We start from the raw sequence: 26,329 nt of genomic DNA, 5'->3' as shown, positions 1-26,329 counted from the left end.
CACACATCTTTCTGAGACGGCCTACGACATGACTGAGAGCCGGACATCCTTCACCTGTGGGAACTGAGACTAGAGATTTTCTACTAATTCAGTTCTGACTGCAGTTCGGTTAGACTCTAAAGCTGGTGACTGCGCCCAATTATTGGTCCAGTCTTATGTCCTGGTGAGAATGGTGACCAGTTCTGATGATTGGAAGAGCTGAATATCATCCTGGTGATTTTCCAACAAGTTCAATCTCCTGTCTCCCATTCAAAGCACAGTATGAGGATAACACATGTTCCCGCCTTAAGTCATGGAGCGTACCCCCGGTGGTACATGTACCCAGTACTGCAGGGTTAGAGCTTACGCTTTAGAAGTTCTTGACAAATTGACTTGTCAGAAAGTGCAGAATCAATGTCACGGACATCAAAACTCTACGGAACATCTGGGAGTTTTGATGTGACTGATTTAATATTTGGAATATTCCAAAGCCTAAGGAGAAGCAGTTCTTATAAAATTATACGTCACATCCCCTTTAAATCAGAAGTGATCGCCCTCACTTATAGGACTGAAATATCCTGGAGCAATTCTGTCCAAAAATATTTGATGCGTGTTTGACAGCGCCATTAACTGCGAGAAAATCGTTCTCCTTCCTCCGCAGTAAAATCTATATCCATCCGTCACTTGTCTGCGGCCTTCATTACACGTGGTCCAGACGGGGGCCGTGTCCGTGTTTAACACCTAACGGCCCCCTGTAATATCTCTAAAAAGTTTCCAGTCCATTCTTACGAAAAAGTGAAAGGCTGAGAATGAGGATGACTCACAGTCATCCTAAAGGTGTGCGGGGGATCCATGCGCCCCCAAAGGGACCTACAGTATAGAATGGAGTAGATGGGCAAGTCCTGATAGTCTCTAATATACTTTGTGTTTAAATTTCTCACCAATTGCAAGAACTCTGCTTGTTGTCAGTGAATTAAAACATTCTGCCTTGTATCCAGATTCTGTACAGACAGAAAACGTCTCACAGCTGAAGGTTTGTTACAAGTGAATCTAGTTTGGACAGACCTCTGTGAGATACATGGATCGACAGTACAAATCTAACTTCTGTCCTGATAGTTTGTTGCAATGTATCAGTGCAGGAAAAATGTATCAGTCTGGAGTCCAGAGTATTATCTAGACCAGGCCTGGGCAAAGTGTGGCCCGCGGGTGCTCCAGGCTGGAACCAGTGTCATACTGCATCGCCCGGCGTCTCGATTTTGCAGGTATCTGTGCGCCCTCCTGTGCCACGTTATAGTTAAACAAGGCAAGGTTTATTAGCTCCATAAAACCCAGAGGGAGTTTAACACAAAACAGCCATGGCTCCGGCACAAAGGTAAACACAGCGGGAAAGTACAGTACATACGGCAGGGCAATACTCCGGCGGGCATGCATACTCCGGCAGATACACAGACTGACCAGCGACACCTACTGACACAGGCACTATCCATTTCGGAAAGACACCCTGGCTTGTCTTTCTCCCAGCTATAGCTCACATTTTGGCTGGCTACTTCACCAGCCTTCACACAGTCCACTCTGCTACATCCATTTCCTGGTTCTTAGCAACACACTGCAGGTGCACTCCTAATCAAGACCTGTAGTGCTAGGACTTAACCCTCACCTACCTGGCCTTGCTACATACCCTCCCCCTCTACCCAAAGTCGAAGGCTGGGCACCATCCGCCAACCTTGGCCTTGCTACTATGTGTGTGTATATATATATATATATATATATATATATAGTAATTGTCAGTCAGTACTTAGGGGGTCTGTGGGGACATTATGCTTTTGTGGGGCGGACGGTGGCTGTGGTGAAAATCATCCTTGGGCTTTGCGTAGAAGGCACAATAGTGTCACTATGGGTCACACACAGCATAGGGAGGATGTCTGCTACATTCCTTGTGGGAATGAGGCTAGGTGAGAATTGTTTTTTCATTGCCAGTGGGATGAAATGGAGGCACTGTGGGAAATCATACTGTGTGTGGGGCACTATGGCTTCATCATACAGTGTGGTGGGTACTGTGGGGGCATCATACTGTGTGTAGGGCACTATGGCTTTATCATACAGTGTGTGGGGGCTCTGTAGAGAATCATACTGTGTGTGGGGCACTATGGCTTCATCATACAGCGTGGGGGGCACTGTGGGGGCATCATACTGTGTGTAGGGCACTATGGCTTTATCATACAGTGTGTGGGGGCTCTGTAGAGAATCATACTGTGTGTGGGGCACTATGGCTTCATCATACAGCGTGGGGGGCACTGTGGGGGCATCATACTGTGTGTAGGGCACTATGGCTTTATCATACAGTGTGTGGGGGCTCTGTAGGGAATCATACTGTGTGTGGGGCACTATAGCTTCATCATACAGCGTGGGGGGCACTGTGGGGGCATCATACTGTGTGTAGGGCACTATGGCTTTATCATACAGTGTGTGGGGGCTCTGTAGGGAATCATACTGTGTGTGGGGCACTATAGCTTCATCATACAGTGTGGGGGGCACTGTGGGGGCATCATACTGTGTGTGATGCACTGAGGGGGTATCATACGCTGTGTGGGGCACTGGGAGGGCATCATACTCTGTGTGGGGCACTGAAGGAGCATCATACTGTGTGTGAAGGAATCATACTGTGTGTGGAGCACTTTTGGGGAATCATACTGTGTGTGGGGGAATCTCCTTCGCTCCTCTCGCGTCCCTTGCAGGAGAGACCGTGGGCCATCAGTTTGATTAAAATGGTTTGCAATCTGCATTGTTGAAAAATGAGATCTGTCCCATTATCCGATTTCGACACTAGATTTCCAAAACTTTCAAAAATTAAAACTCATAGCAGCCAATCATAGCTTGGATTTCATTTTCCCAAAGGTGTTTAAGAAATGAAAGCTGAGCTCTTATTGGTCGCTATGGGCAACAAGAACAATTTTGATAAATGAGGTCTGTGAATGTTCTGGAAAATGATTTTCTGGAATATCAGATGCTGAATTGAAGGAATTTCAGCGCATAGGATGATAACGCTGACAGGAGACGCTGTGCGAGTTGAAACGGGTTAATAAAATGTTGTTATTTGCGGCGGGCGAGCTGATGATGTTCCCGGGGAGAGCAGATCAATTGTTTTCATGGAACAAGCAGCCCTGAAGACTCGCTGCAGATCTATCCCCCGGGGAAAGTGATTGAGATTGGATGGAAACAGGTGAAGCCGTCTGATGTGGATTATTGTATTACTAGAACTGGCGATGCGCCATTACCATAGGGATCAGGGACTCCGCACCACGCAGTCCTGTGACAGGAGGTCGGTAATCCGGGGATTACTGCTCCTCAGGACCAAGATGATGACAACGCCATCAGACTATTATCAAAAGTGTCCAAGAAAGAAAACGGTCTTTGTTGCCCTTAGCGACCAATCTGAACTCCGCTTTTATTTTTTAAACTGCTCTGGTAAAATGAAAGCGGCGCTGTGATTGGTTGCTATGAGCAACAAAGAAGCTTCATAAATCTGCCCCTACTATGGGATGCCCATCATGACTGACCCATAGTCGCCCCACAAACCCATTGGTGCAAATCTTATTTAAAAGTAATGTATCATCAGCAAAATGCCCGGTTATTTATATCAAGATTTTATGTTAAATGTATATTTATGTATTTATTTATGTATATAAAAAAGACTCCTAAAAAGGTGTAGGTTTTATTCTGAGCCTTATAGTAGTCTGACACCTATATAAAGATAACACAGGATCCGCCATTCACAATAGGTGATGTCACAGCTCACCTCCTCCTCCTCCTGTACAATGACTGATAACACCTCTATATACACCTGATAACACAGGATCCGCCATTCACAATAGGTGATGTCACAGCTCACCTCCTCCTCCTGTACAATGACTGATAACACCTCTATATACAGTAGATAACACAGGATCCGCCATTCACAATAGGTGATGTCACAGCTCACCTCCTCCTCCTCCTGTACAATGACTGATAACACCTCTATGTACAGTAGATAACACAGGATCCACCATTCACAATAGGTGATGTCACAGATCACCTCCTCCTCCTGTACAATGACTGATAGCACCTCTATATACACCTGATAACACTGGATCCGCCATTCACAATAGGTGATGTCACAGCTCACCTCCTCCTCCTGTACAATGACTGATAACACGTCTATATACAGTTGATAACACAGGATCCACCATAATAGGTGATGTCATAGCTTACCTCCTCCTCCTCCTGAACAATGACTGATAACCCCTCTATATACAGTAGATAACACAGGATTCAGCATTCACAATAGGTGATGTCACAGCTCACCTCCTCCTCCTCCTGTACAATGAACCTCTATATACAGTAGATAACACAGGATCCACCATAATAGGTGATGTCACAGCTCACCTCCTCCTCCTGTACAATGATCTGTACACAGGAAATCATGGCATAGGACCCACCAGACCACGCTCCCAGCTACTTACGGGACCCCTCTATATTCCTACTTCTCAACTTTCCCTAAACTTGTAGAAGAGGAGTAAGAAGCGCGAGGCAGAGGAGAGGAATGGTTTGACTGTGAAGAACAATTTCGGCTTAGCCTGCCGCCATCGATCATCTACATAAAAGTGCTGATAGTGTGGCAGCCATGTTGTTGTGGACCGCTGTCCCTTCAATGCTGTGCCATCTTGGAAACAAAAAGCAGAAGATGAAGGATCGCCAAGCGGCACAACAAAGGAGAAACTTTTCCCTTCTGCCAGATGAGCGAGGAGAATCGTTTTTTTTCGGTGTTAGGCTATTTACTAAGTGACAATTGTGATCGGTCTGTAAATAATCCTCGGCAGATAAATCTGCAGCAGCGGCTTCTTTATCGGGGTCTTTGGTGACGAGGCGCGAGGAGGGTGTCAGCTACGAGCGCGATACAATGCGGCTCACAAATTCTGAATTAGAAAACAAACGATTGTGGTTTTATTTTTAGCGAAATGATCGCACTTCTGGCGGCTCCTCGAGGATTTTCAGGGCCGTGCTCTACTTTTATGGAGAAAATCTCAGATTTTTTTTCCCCTCCTGTTAAACAATAGTGAAGTGATGAATAATCCTCTGATTGTGGAACGTTATACTGAGCGCTCCGGCATTTAAATCTGACATTTTCCGTCTGCATTCAGCGACGGGCAAAATACGAGAAGGAATCGAGATATATTTTGCCACCAGCAGAATGAATGGAGCGGCGTCCGGGCATCTGACCTGCTGCACCATTGTGTAACGAGGGTAAAAGTTCCCCATCCTGCTGGTCCCAGCGGTCACCGGACCCACCAGTCAGTAAGAAGTCCCCTAGACTGTCTGCAAACAACACGTTCCCAATGTCTTTTAACTTTTGTGATTTTCCAAAAATGCGGTAAAAATTATGTGATTATACAACATGTTCAGAAAATCGTGAACAAAAATATGTATTAGCATCATGTGAACAGGGCCTAAGATTTATATGGACCAATTTGGTATAACCTGGGTATATTCTGTATATAATTATATATGTCCAGCGGCTATAAACTGGGCATCTTTTGCATATAATTATATATGTACAGCTGGTATAACCTGGGCATCTCCTGTATATAATTATATATGTACAGCTGGTATAACCTGGGCATCTCCTGTATATAATTATATATGTACAGCTGGTATAACCTGGATATCTCCTGTATATAATTATATATGTACAGCTGGTATAACCTGGGCATTTCCTGTATATAATTATATATGTACAGCTGGTATAAACTGGGCATCTTTTGTATATAATTATATATGTACAGCTGGTATAACCTGGGCATCTCCTGTATATAATTATATATGTACAGCTGGTATAACCTGGGCATATCCTGTATATAATTAACGTATAAGCCGAGGTATCTAATTTTACCACAAAATACTGGGAAAACGTATTAACTCGAGTATAAGCCTAGAGTGGGAAATGCAGCAGCTACTGGTAAATTTCCCCATCCTGGTATGCATGGCTCCCTCATCCCCAATCCTGGTATGCATGGCTCCCTCATCCCCAATCCTGGTATGCATGGCTCCCTCATCCCCAATCCTGGTATGCATGGCCCCCTCATCCCCAATCCTGGTATGCATGGTGTTAGAACCCTCCTGTTTGTTTTTTTCCATCTTGTGTTTTGCGGTCACGTGACCATCTGCCTTTATATTCCAGCTCCGCCCTTTTGGCTGAGCTGGACTTCAGTGTTTGACTGTCTCTCTAGCCAGGTGTTTCAGTGCCTTTCTCTGTCAGTTCGCTTGGTCCTTCTGGGACCTCTAGTACCTTTTTGTCAGTTTGTCTTTTTGTGTTCTGCAACAACTTCTCTGTTTAGGAGGTGTCCCATTTTTGTCCCAGTCCTTAGTTCTTTTAGGGACCCCTCCCCTTATGCTATAGGTCTTCGTTCAGACTAGCCGAGGACTAAGGCGGGTCTGTTCGCTAGGAACAGGCAGCCCGCTACATCGTAGGGATTCAGCTTAGTCTTACCTTAGGGACATCTTTCCCCTATCTTTCCTTAGTACATGTTGCAGATCATAACACATGGCCCCTCATCCCCAATCCTGGTATGTATGGCCCCCTCATCCCAATCCTGGTATGCATGGCCCCCTCATCCCCAATCCTGGTATGCATGGTCCCCTCATCCCCAATCCTGGTATGCATGGCCCCCTCATCCCCAATCCAGGTATGTATGGCTCCTCATCCCCAATCCTGTTATGCATGGCTCCCTCATCCCCAATCCTGGTATGTATGGCCCCCTCATCCCAATCCTGGTATACATGGCCCCCTCATCCCCAATCCAGGTATGTATGGCCCCCTCATCCCCAATCCTGGTATGTATGGCCCCCTCATCCCCAATCCTGGTATGCATGGCCTCCTCATCCCCCAATCCTGGTATGTATGGCACCCCTCATCCCACAATTCTGGTATATATGGCACCCCTCATCCCCCAATCCTGGTATGTATGGCACTCCTCATCCCCCAATCCTGGTATGTATGTCACCCCTCATCCCCAAATCCTGGTATGTATAGCCCCCTCATCCCCCAAATCCTGGTATGTATAGCCCCCCTCATTCCCCAATCCTGGTATGTATGGCACCCCTCATCCCCCAATTCTGGTATGTATGGCCCCCTCATCCCCAATCCTGGTATGTATGGCACCCCTCATCCCCAATCCTGGAATGCACGGCACCCTCATCCCCAATCTTGGTACAGTACAGACCAAAAGTTTGGACACACCTTCTCATTTAAAGATTTTTCCGTATTTTCATGACTTTGAAAATTGTACATTCACACTGAAGGCATCAAAACTATGAATTAACACATGTGGAATTATATACTTAACAAAAAAGTGTGAAACAACTGAAAATATGTCTTATATTCTAGGTTCTTCAAAGTAGCCACCTTTCGCTTTGATGACTGCTTTGCACACTCTTGGCATTCTCTTGATGAGCTTCAAGAGGTAGTCACCGGAAATGGTTTTCACTTCACAGGTGTGCCCTGTCAGGTTTAATAAGTGGGATTTCTTGCCTTATAAATGGGGTTGGGACCATCAGTTGTGTTGTGCAGAAGTCTGGTGGATACACAGTTGATAGTCCTATTGAATAGACTGTTAGCATTTGTATTATGGCAAGAAAAAAGCAGCTAAGTAAAGAAAAACGAGTGGCCATCATTACTTTAAGAAATGAAAGTCAGTCAGTCCGAAAAATTGGGCAAACTTTGAAAGTGTCACCAAGTGCAGTTGCAAAAACCATCAAGCGCTACAAAGAAACTGTCTCACATGAGGACCGCCCCAGGAAAGGAAGACCAAGAGTCACCTCTGCTTCTGAGGATAAGTTTATCCGAGTCACCCTCAGAAATCGCAGGTTAACAGCAGCTCAGATTAGAGACCAGGTCAATGCCACACAAAGTTCTAGCAGACACATCTCTTCAACAACTGTTAAGAGGAGACTTTGTGCAGCAGGCCTTCATGGTAAAATAGCTGCTAGGAAACCACTGCTAAGGACAGGCAACAAGCAGAAGAGACTTGTTTGGGCTAAAGAACACAAGGAATGGACATTAGACCAGTGGAAATCTGTGCTTTGGTCTGATGAGTCCAAATTTGAGATCTTTGGTTCCAACCACCGTGTCTTTGTGTGACGCAGAAAAGGTGAACAGATGGACTCTACATGGCTGGTTCCCACCGTGAAGCATGGAGGAGGAGGTGTGATGGTGTGGGGGTGCTTTGCTGGTGACACTGTTGGGGATTTATTCAAAATTGAAGACATACTGAACCAGCATGGCTACCACAGCATCTTGCAGCGGCATGCTATTCCATCCGGTTTGCGTTTAGTTGGACAACTATTTATTTTTCAACAGGACAATGACTCCAAACACACCTCCAGGCTGTGTAAAGGCTATATGACCAAGAAGGAGAGTGATGGGGTGCTACACCAGATGACCTGGCCTCCACAGTCACCAGACCTGAACCCAATCAAGATGGTTTGGGGTGAGCTGGACAACAGAGTGAAGGCAAAAGGGCCAACAAGTGCTAAGCATCTCTGGGAACTCCTTCAAGATTGTTGGAAGACCATTTCCGGTGACTACCTCTTGAAGCTCATCAAGAGAATGCCAAGAGTGTGCAAAGCAGTCATCAAAGCAAAAGGTGACTACTTTGAAGAACCTAGAATATAAGACATATTTTCAGTTGTTTCACACTTTTTTGATAAGTATATAATTCCACATGTGTTAATTCATAGTTTTGATGCCTTCAGTGTGAATGTACAATTTTTATAGTCATGAAAATACAGAAAAATCTTTAAATGAGAAGGTGTGTCCAAACTTTTGGTCTGCATGGCCCCCTCATCCCCAATCCTGGTATGCATGGCCCCCTCATCCCCCAATCCTGGTATGCATGGCCACCTCATCTCCCAATCCTGGTATGTATGGCCCCCTCATCCCCCAATCCTGGTATGCATGGCCCTCTCATCCCCCAATCCTGGTATGTATGGCCCCATCATCCCTAATCCTGGTATGTACACCCCCATCACTGCACACATATAAAAATAAACACCTATACTCACCTTTCTTACCTCTGCTCCAGCGCTGCGTCCTGTCTGCCAGCAGCTCATGTCAGCATCTGAGCAGTGCATGGCGTCACAGCCATGCGCTCCCAGACGCTGATGTGAGCTGCCGACATATTCACTCCTCTCTACGCTGGCACTATGGCCGTGGAGAGGAGTGAATATGCATTCTCTTTAGTAGCGGGCACTGTCAGCAGGAGCTGTGGCTCAGTGCTCCTCTGTGCCCGCTACTAAAGAGAATGAATATTAATTTTTCTCCATGCCCATGGGAGTGGAGAAGAGGGAATATTCATTTCCCTTTTGCAGCGGGCACACGTGGTAGCTGCAGCAGCCGACTTCAGCGTGTGTCCCGCTCCTATGCCGCCGCAACCTCCCCCCGGCCACTATCCACCAACGGAATTTCTATATACTCGAGTATATACCCAAGTATAAGCCGAGGGCAGCTTTTTCAGCACAAAATATTGTCTCAAAAACTCGGCTTATACTCGTGTATATATGGTAAATACAATACTCACCTATCCTCCTCGTTCCCCCGCTGCTTTGGGGCCTCCCTGGCTCATGGGCCCCATAGCAGTCGCGTGGCCAGCCGCCATTGGCGGTACGCCACTGTCTGTATATAATTATATATATGTACAGCAGGTTTAACCTGGGTATATTCTGTAGATAATTATATATTTTACACCTGGTATAACTTGTGCATCTCCTGTATATAATTATATATGTACAGGTGGTATAACCTGGGCATCTCCTGTATATAATTACAGGTGCATCTCACTAAATTAGAATATCATCAAAAAGTTAATTTATTTCAGTTCTTCAATACAAAACGTGAAACTCCTATATTATATAGTCATTACAGAGTGATCTATTTCAAGTGTTTATTTCTGTTAATGTTGATGATTATGGCTTACAGCCAATGAAAACACAAAAGTCTGTGTGTAATGACTCTATATAATAGATCCCTCTGTGTGTAATGACTCTATATAATAGATCCCTCTGTGTGTAGTGACTCTATATAATAGATCCCTCTGTGTGTAATGACTCTATATAATATAGGAGTTTCACTTTTTATATTGAAGAACTGAAATAAATTAACTTTTTGATGATATTCTAATTTAGTGAGATGCACCTGTAGATATGTACAGCTGGTATGTAATACATCTCCTTGTACAGTATATAGTGATATGCACCATGCTTGTATAACCTGGGCATCTTCTGGTAGCTAATTTTAAGTCTGCATTGCTCCTTTAAGACTGGATGCAGTGTACAGGTTGGTCCGGTGGAGCGCTATCACTAAAGTGTTTACTGATTATGTGCGATGCCGCTATCACTATGAATGAAGAAACAGATCTGTATTAAATAAGCCAACTGTGAATTCTATTCCGCGTCCCTGACGAGAACGATCCTGCAGATATAGAGCAGCTATTTGTACTAAGACAGAGTTATGGGACAAGGAGACGCCATTACATGAGTCAGTGCGTCCACGAATATTGCTCCACAAAAATGTGAAATTCAGAAATGAGGTGGAAAGCAGCTCAGTGCTGGGGCCCCGACTTCTGACAAGTATGAAGTATTGGCATCTACATGAAAGTCAATGCTTAAATTGAATGACCCCCAACGAAGCTGCACCAGCAGGCAGCGATACCCGCTGGGGTACACCGGCAGTGCAGGGAGTCATGTAACACATTTGTATTGTTCTCTGTGGGTGTCCTTTTTTTACTGTTTTTTTTCATGCAGATATCACATTATTGAGATTCTGTTATATGCTCACAGCACTTTCATTGAACTTCACCCTTCAGGTGTATCATATTAGTTTTCTTTGATATCTTATCAGGGTTTGTGTTCCGCAGTAGGACTTATCATACTATGGTTCCATGGTTTGGCATATGTTTCTTATTGTTTTTAATTTTCACTTATGTAAAAAATAAGAACTTCATGTTCCTTTTTTTTCTTTTTGTTGTGTTTTCACCCTGTTTTTGTTCTTCTTTAGAATTTAGTGTTGTGCTATTTTTCTCATTTAGCTATGTTGGCTTATACTGAAGAGCATACTGTCTAGGGCTCCATGTGTACACATGAAGATCTGATATTTAGAACATCCAAAGATCAAAAAAACTAAGTGAAGATGACACAAAGCTGAGAAAATCTAAAGATCAGATGAGCCAAAGCTCGAGAAGTCTAACATTTAGAAGATCCAGCAATCAAAAGTCTGAAAGCTTCAAAAAAAAAAGCCCAAAGAAAACTCATAGCTCCAAAGAGCAAAGCTTCAGATGGCCCAATGTTCAGAGGAGCTAAAGCTTAAGGACCCAAAACTCAGAAGACCCAGAGGTCAGAGGTGACTAACCTCAAAAGAGCCAAAGCTCAAAGGATCCAAGCTTAAAGAACCCAAAGCTAAGAGGAACCAAAACTTAGTGGATCCAAGGTTCATTTTAGAAAAAGACATAAAGCTCATAGTAGCCAAAACTCAAAGAACCCAGAGCTCAGACAATCGTAAACTCAGAAAAACTAAAGCATAAAGGATTACAAGCTCAGAGCCAAGCTCAGATAACTCAAGGCTCATAGGATAAAAAGCAGTGAGAACCCAGAGCTCAGAGAAACCAAACTCAAAAGATTTAAATCTCAGTGGATCCAAAGCCCAGAAAACGTAATGTTCAGAGGAGGACCTAAAGCTCAGAGAATCCAAAGCTAAAAAGAAAACAAAGAAAACTCATAGCTATAAACAGCAAAGCCTCCAATGGCCTAATGCTCAGAGGAACTAAAGCTTAAGGACCCAAAAACTCAGAGGACCCAAATGTCAGAGGTGACTAACCTCAATACAGCCAAAGATCAAAGGTCAAGCTTAAAGAACCCAAAGCACAGAAGAACCAAAACGTAGTGGATCCAAAGTTCATTTTAGAAAAGACCCAAAACTCATAGTAGCCAAAAATCAAAGCACCCAGAGCTCAGACCATGGTAAACTCAGAAAAACAAAAGCACAAAGGATTACAAGCTCAGATGACTCAAGGCTCATAGGATCTAAAGCTGTGAGTAACCAAAGCTCAGAGGAACCATACTCAAAGCCCAGAGAGTTCAAAACTCAGAGTACAAAATGCTCACGGGAGGACTCAAAGCTCAGATGATCCAAAGCTTGTAAAATTCAAGGCTTATGGACCTAAAATGCAAAGGATCAGAAACTTACAGGAGTTTAAGCTCTGGGAATCCAAAACTAAAAAGACTCAAATCTTGGAGGATCTAAAGCTATGAGATCCCAGAGCTCAGGGAATCCAATGTTCAATAACTTCAAAGCTTAAAGGACCTAAAATGCAGAGGATCCAAAGCTCAAAGGAGCCTGCCTTAGGTCTGAGGATCCAAGGCTCAGAAGACTCAAGGTTCAGAGGATCTAAAGCTGTAAAAACACTAAGCTCAGAGGATCCAAAGCTCAGTAGACTCTAAGCTCAGAGGAGGACCCAAAGCTAAGAAAGACTAAAGCTCATAGGATCCAAAGCTCAGAGGAGCATAGGCTCAAAGGATCCAAAGCTCAACTGGTTTGGCCTACAGTCTTATGTCCAACTGATGGTCGGAAAGATGTCAATCGGACATGTCCGATTTAGGACTGGAGATTGTGTTGTTTTCCCTGAGCTAAGGCGCTGAATGACATGCCAGTTAGAGGCTTCCTCATAGAGATCACAGGAGGGCTCAGCCGAGCTAGCATTCCAGGGTATGGGAGTGTTGGCTGAGATGTCTGAGATGGCTGTCACCTGAACGATCGGCCAAACCATTGTTCGTCCGACAGCCATCTAATCTGTATGGCCAGCTTTAAAGTTCAAAGGATATAAAGCTCAGAGCAATCCAAGCTCAGAAAAGCCAAACATAAGAGGAGCCAAAGCTTAGAAGATCCAAGGCTAAGAGAATCCTACACTTAAAGCCAAAGTACAGAGGAACCAAAGCAGAGAGGACCCAAAGATCAAAAATCCAAATATTAGACAATCTAAAGCTCAGACGTGTGAAAGCTCAAAAGGATCAAAGCTAAGATGAACCAAAACTCAGGGGATCCACAGGTTAGAAGGTTCAATTGCCTAGAAAGTCCAGCTCTACCGGGGTGATAATGGTCAGATTATGCTTGGAGGTCCACTTTGATATTACATTGGATAGCCTACATTGTTTTCGGAATCTGTATGAAATATACAGCAGTCACTGTAGAGCCGCTGTATCAGTGAATACTGCGTTTTGGACATTGATAAACTATTGCGATTTGTACAGAATCAGTGAATAAAACACAAGCTGTCCTCAAAATATTTGCTGGGGGGTGGCCTTGTCGATTCCTCACTATATTCATAATGTCTTCATTTAGTAGCTCAGGTCTGTTTTCCTCTATCTATTCTATGAGACGGCAGAAATCCATGAGCCTTCGGCACTTGAAGAGGTTAAAGACTGAACGTAAATCGTCTGTAAGTGGAAGAAGGAGATTCATAAGGTTAAAATCAAAACCAATCAAGTCTCTTATTCCCTCTCCCACTTAGATGCTGTCGTCCTGCCCTTGCTTGGAGGCAGTCACCCTGCACGGATTGCAATACGGCCGCTTGTCTGGGGATTCCTTCAACCTATTTAGGATAATTTCTCACAATTGTTTTTTTCTTTTTTTTTTCCCTGGTGAAGCGCGTTTTTTTTGGAGGTGGGTGTTATTTGAAGGATGTCTTGCGGCGTTATCTTGTGCAGTCGTGCTGGTCCTATCGCATTACATCTCAAGCCTCTCTGCAATAAACACTTTCCAAAGACAATCACCCAGATAGTATCACACTGCGAAGCTCTTCTTGATAAGCTTCCCCCAGGAGACCACCGGAGAAGTGACCTAAAATTACATATACAGCCGCAATTGTATTTAGATATTAACAACTCGTCCTGAAATCCCCGATGGTTGTGCAGTCTTCGCATACTGGGAAAGTTATTTTAGAGCTAATAGACCGTGCCTTCTATTGTATGCACCAGGAAAGAGTGACAATCCCACCTTATATCTAAATAGGTTGGTTTTAGTATTAATGTCCTCCCCTACCAGGACCATATATATACACACAAGGGTCCGGCCAGGTGACATTTAGACAATCAAACCCTGATTTAAGGCCCCCCATACGATCAGTCTTATGTTGGCTGAACCCACCAATATCAATAGTTTTGGCTGTCTTATGTGTATGGTGGCACTGGCCGACTGATCATTGGGATCACTGTTGAACGGACATGTCCTATTTCGAACTGCCGACTGCATTGTTCTCACTGAGCTAAGCCGCCAACCGACCTGTCAGACGGCAGCATTCTCGTAGAGAAACACAGGAGCGCTCGGCTGGATGATTGCTCGGCTGGATGAGCGCTCCTATGTATGGGAGAGTTGACTGAGATGTCTGTTGGCCGAACGATCGATCGGCCGACAGCCATCTAATGTGTATGACCAGCTTTAGTCATCCTCACATCTTAAAGGTGTTCAGGATTGGAAAAACATGGCTGCTTCCAGAAACAGCGCCATCCTTGTCCACTTGCTGTGTGTGGTATTGCTGCTCAAGGTTCCCAACACAAGGAGGCTATGTTTTTCTCTTCACCATTGGCATCCCAACGGGAATCTATAGTGCTCGCCAGCATTTCAGTCATTGATAAATAATTCTACTAACTATGCACGAAGCTGACTTAAAGGGAAATGCAACTCTCCCCATTGTAAGTGGCATTGGTATCTTTTTGCATATGATGATATCAGCACAGCACTAATAAACAACCAATCTTCCATAGGAATTCATCTAAGTGGTGACCAACCCAATATTGCCCAGGAGGACATCATTCAACGATTGGTGATTGAGGGATGCTGGGAGAATATTGACCTCTTTCGATCTTCTAAAAGTCACATCTTGATGATCATAGGTAATAATATCAACCCATTATTGACTAATCTGACATCTGGCCACACGTTTTACCCCTTGACAATACAGCCTTATGGTGAAGTACTGCACAGTTGGGCAATAAGGATGTGGTGTTCAAAAGACGCCTGGTGGTAGACACCCATTTATAGTGATATATACTCTACTAGAGGATTTTTGACCCTTGGTTATACAGCAGGTTGTCCCATATTAAGTGATACAGTGATGTCACTAGGAACTCAGGACAGTCTTACGTCATCAGGATCGTGAATGATTGTTGAGACAATATTGAGCTCTTCCGATCATCTAAGATTGTTCTCAGTTTGATCATCTTTAGGTCAAAAAATAAGCCAATGACTTGCTAATACAGACTTATCAATGTTTGACCCTACTTTTTGCTCCTAGATAATGCAACTTTATGATGGGAGGACTTAGCAGTTGAGCAATCGGAATGTGCTGGGTCTAGTAGCTGCTGGGTCCAGAAGAAGCCAGATGGTGGACATCCAGCTAAAGTGAAGTCTACTGTACTAGGAATTTTGCCCCCCTCCCCAGTTCAACAGAAGATTGTCCCATCATAAGTGACATCATCACCCTGGCATAGTGATGCCATTAGGGACTCAGGGAAGTCTCAGTTTGACTCCATTATTATCAGGATTACCAATGGCTGCTAAGAAAATATTGAGCTCTTCCGATCATCTACCATCTTAGATTCTCAGTTTGATCATCATTATGTACTACAATCAGCCTCTAAGTTGCCAAATCCTAACTTAGAAAGATCTGACCTCACTTTTTAACACTTGATAATGCTGCTTTGAGGCGGAGGACTGAGCTGTTGGACAATCTCGATGTGCCCCGAGTTGCAGCTGAATGAGCCTGGTGGTGGACATCCAGGTCTAGTGAAATCTACTTTACTAGGGTTTGATCAATAATTAACAACTAGATGTCCCATAATAAGTGACATCATCACATGGGTATTGTGATGTCACTGGTGACTCAGGGCAGACTCAGTTTGCCCCACCATGGTTATCAGGATTAAAGATGGCAGATGGATAATATTGAACTCTTCCAATCATCTCAGATTCTTGATTCTCAGCTTAGTCATGGCCAGGTCATAATAAGTCTGGATGAGTCAGTAATGAGCAGATTTTAACATCCGAACCCACATATTTTACCCCTTGATAATGTTTAATCTTTATGCCTGTGGGCTGAACAGTTGGGCATTCGGGATGTGTCCAGGTCTGTATCTGAGAGATCCAGAAGTCTATATACTATACCAGTTTCTTACCCTTGGTTAAAGTCAGATTTTCCAATATTCAGTGATATGGTCACACATGCATTATGATGTCACTGATGTGGCTCAGGTTGGCCCCTCATTACTAACAGGATTAACGATGGCTGCTAGGACAATATTGAGCTCTTCTGATAATATGAGATTCTTGATCACCAGGTCATAAAATCAGACCCATCCAGACTTATCAACATTTGACCACACTTTTTACTCCTAGATAATGCAGCTTTATGGCGGACGGGCAATTAGGATGTGCCTGGGTACTAGCAGCTGAGGGGTCCAGAGGGACCCAGCTAACGTATAATCTACTTTACTAATGAACTTTGAATAGCAGCTTGGCCCATATTCAGTGACATCATCACCCTGGCAATGTGATGTCACTGGAACAGTCTCCGTTTGGATCCATATAATTAACCCTTAATATAAAATCAATAAGAAATGATCATTAACGTGTTAGAATATTAAAGTCAGTGCATTGGTACATGGATGTGATTCGGGTTTCTCTGCTCGGCCTACGTTCCACATGCAGCCTGAGTTTTGCATGCAGGGACATGCGCTCACATTTTAGTTGCATCTACGCAGGTTTGAGAGGAAAAGGCGGCAGAGTGAGTGTCAGTCATCAAAGGCCTCGAGTGAAGCACTTGTGTTATATGGTGACTGGCGGAGCTCAGTACATAATGGGTGGCATTCTGCATCATTCAGGTCCGGTCAGGTAGGAGGTATTAATACATGCATTATGGGGCAGCTCAAATTTGAGTTTAGTAAAGCAGCAATGCAAGAAACAGTATTGCCTGATGGGACTTGCATTGGGCTCCTTGCGTATAAGCTTAGGTTGGGGGATAAAGCATATGGCATTAATCATCTAGTCACCGAAACTCCTATGATTATGAGGGTTTAGCTAAGGGGTTGTCCCACAGTTGGATCTTCTGATATGTCAGTCACCCAAGAGGTCGCGATGAGATGAAACGTCCACCAATGTCCTCAAGAAATGGTCCCCATTGCAGGTCAGTGATGGTGGCACATCCACAGCTCCTCTCAACCCAATGGGATTATGGGTGGGGTTGTGTCTATGCCTCTGACGTGGAACCCTCCTATTTAGGACATTGGTGTTGGTCCCAGCTCTCATCGATGGATTGAAATCATCACAATACTCCATCTAAGAAAAATATTTTGTGCCTAATTGAGATTTATCCATCGGCTCTCCGTTATCATCAATTTCATTAATTGAAGGCAGAAAATATATATCTAAATGTAATAAAAAAAAAGTTATAACAAGTGACAACAGAGCGGTGATGGACAAAAAAGAATAACGTCACAGGCCTAAGGTCCGAGAAGACATCTGCTACCTGGTGGTCTTAAAATTGGTGATGTTGCCCATGGCACCTTGTGAGAGTCTAAAGGACCTTACATGGGTCATGACCAATGGAAAATATTGAATGTTACATATATGAGCCCCCAAAAAGTGGACACTTGATGTCCCATCTAGTCAATGGGCTACTCCACCACTGTCCTATACATTCCGGTAGAATAAAAACCCTGCATGTCACCCGGTGCCCCTCAATAACTGATTACTCGGTTGCATCCTGTTTCCATCTCAAAGGGTTTTCCTTGAGTCGGCCGCACTCCGGATTTCTCTACGTAGCTTAAGCTCTAGTTTGGCTACAGTGGCAGGCAGGGCTCAGAAAGATTCTTTGGTAAACAGTCTACCGACCAGACATATACAACGCCTTACTCCTGCGCTTTTTCTCCAGGCGACGCTGCCGTTTCTCCTCCCTGCGACGGGCCTCCTCAGCCTCCTGGTGCTGGCGGCACTTGTGAAAGTTCTCTACCACCACGCCCACGAACATGTTCAGCACAAAGAAGCTGACGATGAGGAGGAATGAGATGAAGTACAGTAGCATCCATGGGTTGTGGTTCCGAATTGGCTGCAAGGTAATGGAAACATGGCCGAAATTTACACCAAGGCATCAAATGACACCATTTATGTATGGCGGCAATCCCTAACCTTTGGTTCTCCATTTTGCTGGGGATGCTAGGAGTTGTAGTTCTGCAACAACTGGAGAGTCACAGGCTGGGGACTAAAGTAAATTATGCCGGTGCTAGAAGTCTCTGACAAGCATGAACATAGCTACCAGGTATAGCACTGAATGTGGGGTCCAACAACTAAGGCTCCCACAGAAGGGGCAGCTAGTGATAACTAAGGGTGATGGAAAGGGCCATTGCTTTTGTATTTCTCCTGGGCTGTGGTATAACTGTGTATTATCCCTGTACTGTGACATCACTGTGTGTATTATCCCTGTACTGTGACATCACTGTGTGTATTATCCCTGTACTGTGACATCACGGTGTGTATTATCCCTGTACTGTGACATCACGGTGTGTATTACCTCTGTACTGTGACATCACTGTGTGTATTATCTCTGTACTGTGACATCACTGTGTGTATTATCCCTGTACTGTGACATCACTGTGTGTATTATCCCTGTACTGTGACATCACTGTGTGTATTATCCCTGTACTGTGACATCACTGTGTGTATTATCCCTGTACTGTGACATCACTGTGTGTATTATCCCTGTACTGTGACATCACGGTGTGTATTATCCCTGTACTGTGACATCACGGTGTGTATTACCTCTGTACTGTGACATCACTGTGTGTATTATCTCTGTACTGTGACATCACTGTGTGTATTATCCCTGTACTGTGACATCACTGTGTGTATTATCCCTGTACTGTGACATCACTGTGTGTATTATCCCTGTACTGTGACATCACTGTGTGTATTATCCCTGTACTGTGACATCACTGTGTGTATTATCCCTGTACTGTGACATCACTGTGTGTATTATCCCTGTACTGTGACATCACGGTGTGTATTACCTCTGTACTGTGACATCACTGTGTATATTACCCCTGTACTGTGACATCACTGTGTGTATTATCTCTGTACTGTGACATCACTGTGTATATTACCCCTGTACTGTGACATCACTGTGTGTATTATCCCTGTACTGTGACATCACTGTGTATATTACCCCTGTACTGTGACATCACTGTGTGTATTATCTCTGTACTGTGACATCACTGTGTATATTACCCCTGTACTGTGACATCACTGTGTATATTACCCCTGTACTGTGACATCACTGTGTGTATTATCCCTGTACTGTGACATCACGGTGTGTATTATCCCTGTACTGTGACATCACTGTGTGTATTATCCCTGTACTGTGACATCACTGTGTATATTACCCCTGTACTGTGACATCACTGTGTGTATTATCTCTGTACTGTGACATCACTGTGTATATTACCCCTGTACTGTGACATCACTGTGTGTATTATCCCTGTACTGTGACATCACTGTGTGTATTATCCCTGTACTGTGACATCACTGTGTATATTACCCCTGTACTGTGACATCACAGTGTGTATTATCTCTGTACTGTGACATCACTGTGTATATTACCCCTGTACTGTGACATCACTGTGTGTATTATCCCTGTACTGTGACATCACTGTGTGTATTATCCCTGTACTGTGACATCACTGTGTGTATTATCCCTGTACTGTGACATCACTGTGTATATTACCCCTGTACTGTGACATCACTGTGTGTATTATCTCTGTACTGTGACATCACTGTGTGTATTACCCCTGTACTGTGACATCACTGTGTGTATTATCCCTGTACTGTGACATCACTGTGTATATTACCCCTGTACTGTGACATCACTGTGTGTATAATCTCTGTACTGTGACATCACTGTGTATATTATCTCTGTACTGTGACATCACTGTGTGTATTATCCCTGTACTGTGACATCACTGTGTGTATTATCCCTGTACTGTGACATCACGGTGTGTATTACCTCTGTACTGTGACATCACTGTGTATATTACCCCTGTACTGTGACATCACTGTGTGTATTATCTCTGTACTGTGACATCACTGTGTATATTACCCCTGTACTGTGACATCACTGTGTGTATTATCCCTGTACTGTGACATCACTGTGTATATTACCCCTGTACTGTGACATCACTGTGTGTATTATCTCTGTACTGTGACATCACTGTGTATATTACCCCTGTACTGTGATATCACTGTGTGTATTATCCCTGTACTGTGACATCACAGTGTGTATTATCCCTGTACTGTGACATCACTGTGTGTATTATCCCTGTACTGTGACATCACTGTGTATATTACCCCTGTACCGTGACATCACTGTGTGTATTATCTCTGTACTGTGACATCACTGTGTATATTACCCCTGTACTGTGACATCACTGTGTGTATTATCCCTGTACTGTGACATCACTGTGTGTATTATCCCTGTACTGTGACATCACTGTGTATATTACCCCTGTACTGTGACATCACTGTGTGTATTATCTCTGTACTGTGACATCACTGTGTATATTACCCCTGTACTGTGACATCACTGTGTGTATTATCCCTGTACTGTGACATCACAGTGTGTATTATCCCTGTACTGTGACATCACTGTGTGTATTATCCCTGTACTGTGACATCACTGTTTGTATTATCCCTGTACTGTGACATCACTGTGTATATTACCCCTGTACTGTGACATCACTGTGTGTATTATCTCTGTACTGTGACATCACTGTGTGTATTACCCCTGTACTGTGACATCACTGTGTGTATTATCCCTGTACTGTGACATCACTGTGTATATTACCCCTGTACTGTGACATCACTGTGTGTATTATTCCTGTACTGTGACATCATAGTGTGTATTATCCCTGTACTGTGACATCACTGTGTGTATTATCCCTGTACTGTGATATCACTGTGTGTATTATCTCTATACTGTGACATCACTGTGTGTATTATCCCTGTACTGTGACATCACTGTGTGTATTATCCCTGTACTGTGACATCACAGTGTGTATTATCCCTGTACTGTGACATCACAGTGTGTATTATCCCTGTACTGTGACATCACTGTGTGTATTATCTCTGTACTGTGACATCACTGTGTGTATTACCTCTGTACTGTGACATCACTGTGTGTATTATCCCTGTACTGTGACATCACTGTGTGTATTATCTCTGTACTGTGACATCACTGTGTGTATTACCTCTGTACTGTGACATCACTGTGTGTATTATCCCTGTACTGTGACATCACTGCGTGTATTATCCCCGTACTGTGACATCACTGCGTGTATTATCGATGTACTGTGACATCACGGTGTGTATTATCCCTGTATTGTGACATCACTGTGTGTATTATCCCTGTACTGTGATATCACTGTGTGTATTATCTCTGTACTGTGACATCACTGTGTGTATTATCTCTGTACTGTGACATCACTGTGTGTATTACCTCTGTACTGTGACATCACTGTGTGTATTATCCCTGTACTGTGACATCACTGCGTGTATTATCCCTGTACTGTGACATCACTGTGTGTATTATCCCTGTACTGTGACATCACTGTGTGTATTATCCCTGTATTGTGACATCACTGTGTGTATTATCCCTGTACTGTGATATCACTGTGTGTATTATCTCTGTACTGTGACATCACTGTGTGTATTATCTCTGTACTGTGACATCACTGTGTGTATTATCCCTGTACTGTGACATCACGGTGTGTATTATCTCTGTACTGTGACATCACTGTGTGTATTATCCCTGTACTGTGACATCACTGTGTGTATTATCCCTGTACTGTGACATCACGGTGTGTATTATCCCTGTACTGTGACATCACTGTGTGTATTATCCCTGTACTGTGACATCACGGTGTGTATTATCCCTGTACTGTGACATCACGGTGTGTATTATCCCTGCACTGTGACATCACTGTGTGTATTATCCCTGTACTGTGACATCACTGTGTGTATTATCCCTGTACTATGACATCACTGTGTGTATTATCTCTGTACTGTGACATCACTTTGTGTATTATCCCTGTACTGTGACATCACGGTGTGTATTATCTCTGTACTGTGACATCACTTTGTGTATTATCCCTGTACTGTGACATCACGGTGTGTATTATCTCTGTACTGTGACATCACTGTGTGTATTATCCCGGTACTGTAACATCACTGTGTATAATCCCTGTACTGTGACATCACTGTGTGTACTATCCCTGTACTGTGACATCACTGTGTGTATTATCCCTGTACTGTGACATCACGGTGTGTATTATCCCTGTACTGTGACATCACGGTGTGTATTATCCCTGCACTGTGACATCACTGTGTGTATTATCCCTGTACTGTGACATCACTGTGTGTATTATCCCTGTACTATGACATCACTGTGTGTATTATCTCTGTACTGTGACATCACTTTGTGTATTATCCCTGTACTGTGACATCACGGTGTGTATTATCTCTGTACTGTGACATCACTTTGTGTATTATCCCTGTACTGTGACATCACGGTGTGTATTATCTCTGTACTGTGACATCACTGTGTGTATTATCCCGGTACTGTAACATCACTGTGTATAATCCCTGTACTGTGACATCACTGTGTGTACTATCCCTGTACTGTGACATCACTGTGTGTATTATCCCTGTTCTGTGACATCACTGTGTGTATTATCCCTGTACTGTGACATCACTGTGTGTATTATCCCTGTACTGTGATATCACTGTGTGTATTATCTCTGTACTGTGACATCACTGTGTGTATTATCCCTGTACTGTGACATCACGGTGTGTATTATCTCTGTACTGTGACATCACTGTGTGTATTATCCCTGTACTGTGACATCACTGTGTGTATTATCCCTGTACTGTGACATCACGGTGTGTATTATCCCTGTACTGTGACATCACTGTGTGTATTATCCCTGTACTGTGACATCACGGTGTGTATTATCCCTGTACTGTGACATCACGGTGTGTATTATCCCTGTACTGTGACATCACTGTGTGTATTATCCCTGTACTGTGACATCACGGTGTGTATTATCCCTGTACTGTGACATCACGGTGTGTATTATCCCTGTACTGTGACATCACGGTGTGTATTATCCCTGTACTGTGACATCACTGTGTGTATTATCCCTGTACTGTGACATCACGGTGTGTATTATCCCTGTACTGTGACATCACGGTGTGTATTATCCCTGTATTGTGACATCACTGTGTGTATTATCCCTGTACTGTGATATCACTGTGTGTATTATCTCTGTACTGTGACATCACTGTGTGTATTATCCCTGTACTGTGACATCACGGTGCGTATTATCTCTGTACTGTGACATCACTGTGTGTATTATCCCTGTACTGTGACATCACTGTGTGTATTATCCCTGTACTGTGACATCACGGTGTGTATTATCCCTGTACTGTGACATCACTGTGTGTATTATCCCTGTACTGTGACATCACGGTGTGTATTATCCCTGTACTGTGACATCACGGTGTGTATTATCCCTGCACTGTGACATCACTGTGTGTATTATCCCTGTACTGTGACATCACTGTGTGTATTATCCCTGTACTATGACATCACTGTGTGTATTATCTCTGTACTGTGACATCACTGTGTGTATTATCCCTGTACTGTGACATCACGGTGTGTATTATCTCTGTACTGTGACATCACTGTGTGTATTATCCCGGTACTATAACATCACTGTGTATAATCCCTGTACTGTGACATCACTGTGTGTACTATCCCTGTACTGTGACATCACTGTGTGTATTATTCCTGTTCTGTGACATCACTGTGTGTATTATCCCTGTTCTGTGACATCACTGTGTGTAATATCTCTGTACTGTGACATCACTGTGTGTATTATCTCTGTACTGTGACATCACTGTGTGTATTATCCCTGTACTGTGACATCACTGTGTGTACTATCCCTGTACTGTGACATCACTGTGTGTATTATCCCTGTTCTGTGACATCACTGTGTGTACTATCCCTGTACTGTGACATCACTGTGTGCATGTGTGCATTATTCCGGTTTTGTGTGCATTCCATGAGCACAGCTTCATATGTAAAATGCATTAATGAAATTTATGAAATTATTAGACTTAGGGTATGTTCACACTTTGCATATTTTCCCTGCGCGTCTTTTTGCCATGAAAAAATGCAGCGTTTTACATTTCCAGCAAAGTGCTGCTTATTTGTCTTTGCAGGTTTGAAGCAGATTCATATCTACAGAATGTCAATGCTTTTAGCTTTTTTGCTTTGTTTTTCACCCAAATGAATAGGGGGGAAAAAAACACATCAAAAACACAAGCGAAAAGGAGCATATTGCACGCAGCGTTTTTCCTGCCAACAGATTTTTATGCTGCAAGCGCTGAACGTGTGCACATACCCTTAGACTTGACCAGCTATATTGACTTGCAGTAAATAATGAGGACATTAGATGTCACCATGGACTTTCATATCTACAAAAAAGGCCGGCGAGATGCTCTTCTCCAGGTCTGAGAAGACTTCTAGTATTCATGATACTATCAAAAATGAAAACTTCTAGTTACCTGTACATTGGTGGCAACTGCGTCCAGCCCGTCGTACATGATGTTCACCCAACCATCTTTGGATGATAGAACAAAAAGTGACATGAGGGCCTAAAGAGAAACGAGAACCCAAGACCGGATGTCAGCAATTAGTGGTATGGAATCATTATTTTACTACTTAAGGTTACGGCGCCGTCATTAGGAGATGCTGCCGGCCATGACAGCTGGAGTACGATAACAGACACCTGCCATCCCTATGGTTTGTTCTTCTTAGAAATATCTAAATAAACTGAACAGTTCTGAGATTTATATGTAATGAATTAGAGGAGCTGCCCATTAGGGCATGAAGACATGATAGGGGTACACCCGGCACAAAGACAGTAGACTTCTGGACCTTGATTAGGCCCCAAACTGCCACAGAAGCCCCTCGGCACCTTGTGATAGGATAGTGGGGTACTAATGAGTAACGGAGCGAGCCCCTCTGTCTAATTGTAAGATTAATAGTATTCTTGCAACTTGACTAGGATCCATTATTATTAAGCTGCATGAATCTGAGCTGTTCCCCAATAATGATCCAAGCCTGGAACAAAGTCACCATATTGTGGTATCTACCTGAGCGAAAAGGCCAACGACTGACCCAAACACTCCACCCAAGCCCAATATCTCACCCTGGTGTATATGTTGGTATAATGATAATGGTATTTTAAAAACACGACTGACAGCATCAAGGTACGTAACATGGGCCCAGCAGTAAAAAGGACTGCAACTGTACAGAGCAGTTTCCCGCTGGTGGGTCCTCAGGTGGGCCTCCGGGGTCTAGTTGGATAAAGAAGAATCCCGTCACCACAAACAATAAAGTGGGGCTGCTTTCTGAAGGATTCTGAAAGTTCCTGTATCTCTAAGAGATTTTCCAACTACCCGGAATTTGGGAGGTCTCCAATTTGCCCGAGAACCTTGCGAACATTTCTGAAGACTTTGCAAGTGTAGCACCCTGAGGATTCGGCTGCTACAGGGGTATTGCACCTCAACCCAGAGGTGTGGTATTCCACTCCCGGGTAAGGATGGAGTGTGGAACTGAGCTCAGTCAGCTGCATGCACTACACACATCCCATTTCCGGAGGGCAGACCAACGGTACTCCCACTTAGAAATGTGCAGGTACGATCGAGTCTGTCCTTGGCTGGAGTGGGAGGGGGGTGGTACATCCCAGTAGTGTAGGGGCAGATAGGGGGAGCAGCCTGGGTAAAGTTAGGAGCTCATTGGGTGCTGGTCACCTGAGCTCACACATAGAGGGAGTATTTAAGGTGGGCACCATCTAAGATCAGGGTCAGTCAGCCACAGTCAGTCAGCCACAGTCAGTCTGTGAGAAGTCAGTGAGACATCAGACTTTGCAGAGCAGTGGAAGAAAGCAGAGGAGCAGAGCAGCCCCAGGCCCAGAGTGAGAGAGGAGAGAAAGAAAGACCCAGAGGGGGAGAAAGAAGGAACTCTGAGAACCCAAATACAATCACAGGGTGAAGAGTTGGCAACAGGGTACCGGATCCCAAACTGGTGGGGGCTACAGCATACCTCAGCCAGAGACCGGAGGCCGTGGGCAGCATCTGCCACGGCCACCCACCATATCC

At 43.9% G+C, this 26,329-nt stretch overlaps 1 protein-coding gene across 3 annotated transcripts in view; it reads right to left on the bottom strand.

Moving 5' to 3' along the window:
• CACNA1H (calcium voltage-gated channel subunit alpha1 H) overlaps positions 1–26,329 on the bottom strand; it is a 606,200-nt gene that overhangs the window by 34,946 nt on the left and 544,925 nt on the right. For 2 of the 3 annotated variants that reach the window (XM_073648442.1, XM_073648440.1), the window contains exons 24-25: positions 24,731–24,820; positions 17,948–18,161 (exon numbers count right to left, since the gene is read on the bottom strand). In XM_073648442.1, the coding sequence (XP_073504543.1) occupies positions 17,948–18,161; positions 24,731–24,820 (304 nt within the window). The remainder of the gene's footprint in view (positions 1–17,947; positions 18,162–24,730; positions 24,821–26,329) is intronic. The other variant, XM_073648441.1, reaches the window with a different exon arrangement.

This window comes from Phyllobates terribilis, unplaced genomic scaffold (genome assembly GCF_046119375.1).
Source record: "Phyllobates terribilis strain yellow unplaced genomic scaffold, ASM4611937v1 Scaffold_9__5_contigs__length_417890890, whole genome shotgun sequence".
NCBI lineage: Eukaryota > Metazoa > Chordata > Amphibia > Anura > Dendrobatidae > Phyllobates > Phyllobates terribilis.
This window is presented reverse-complemented; position numbering and strand designations above follow the sequence as displayed.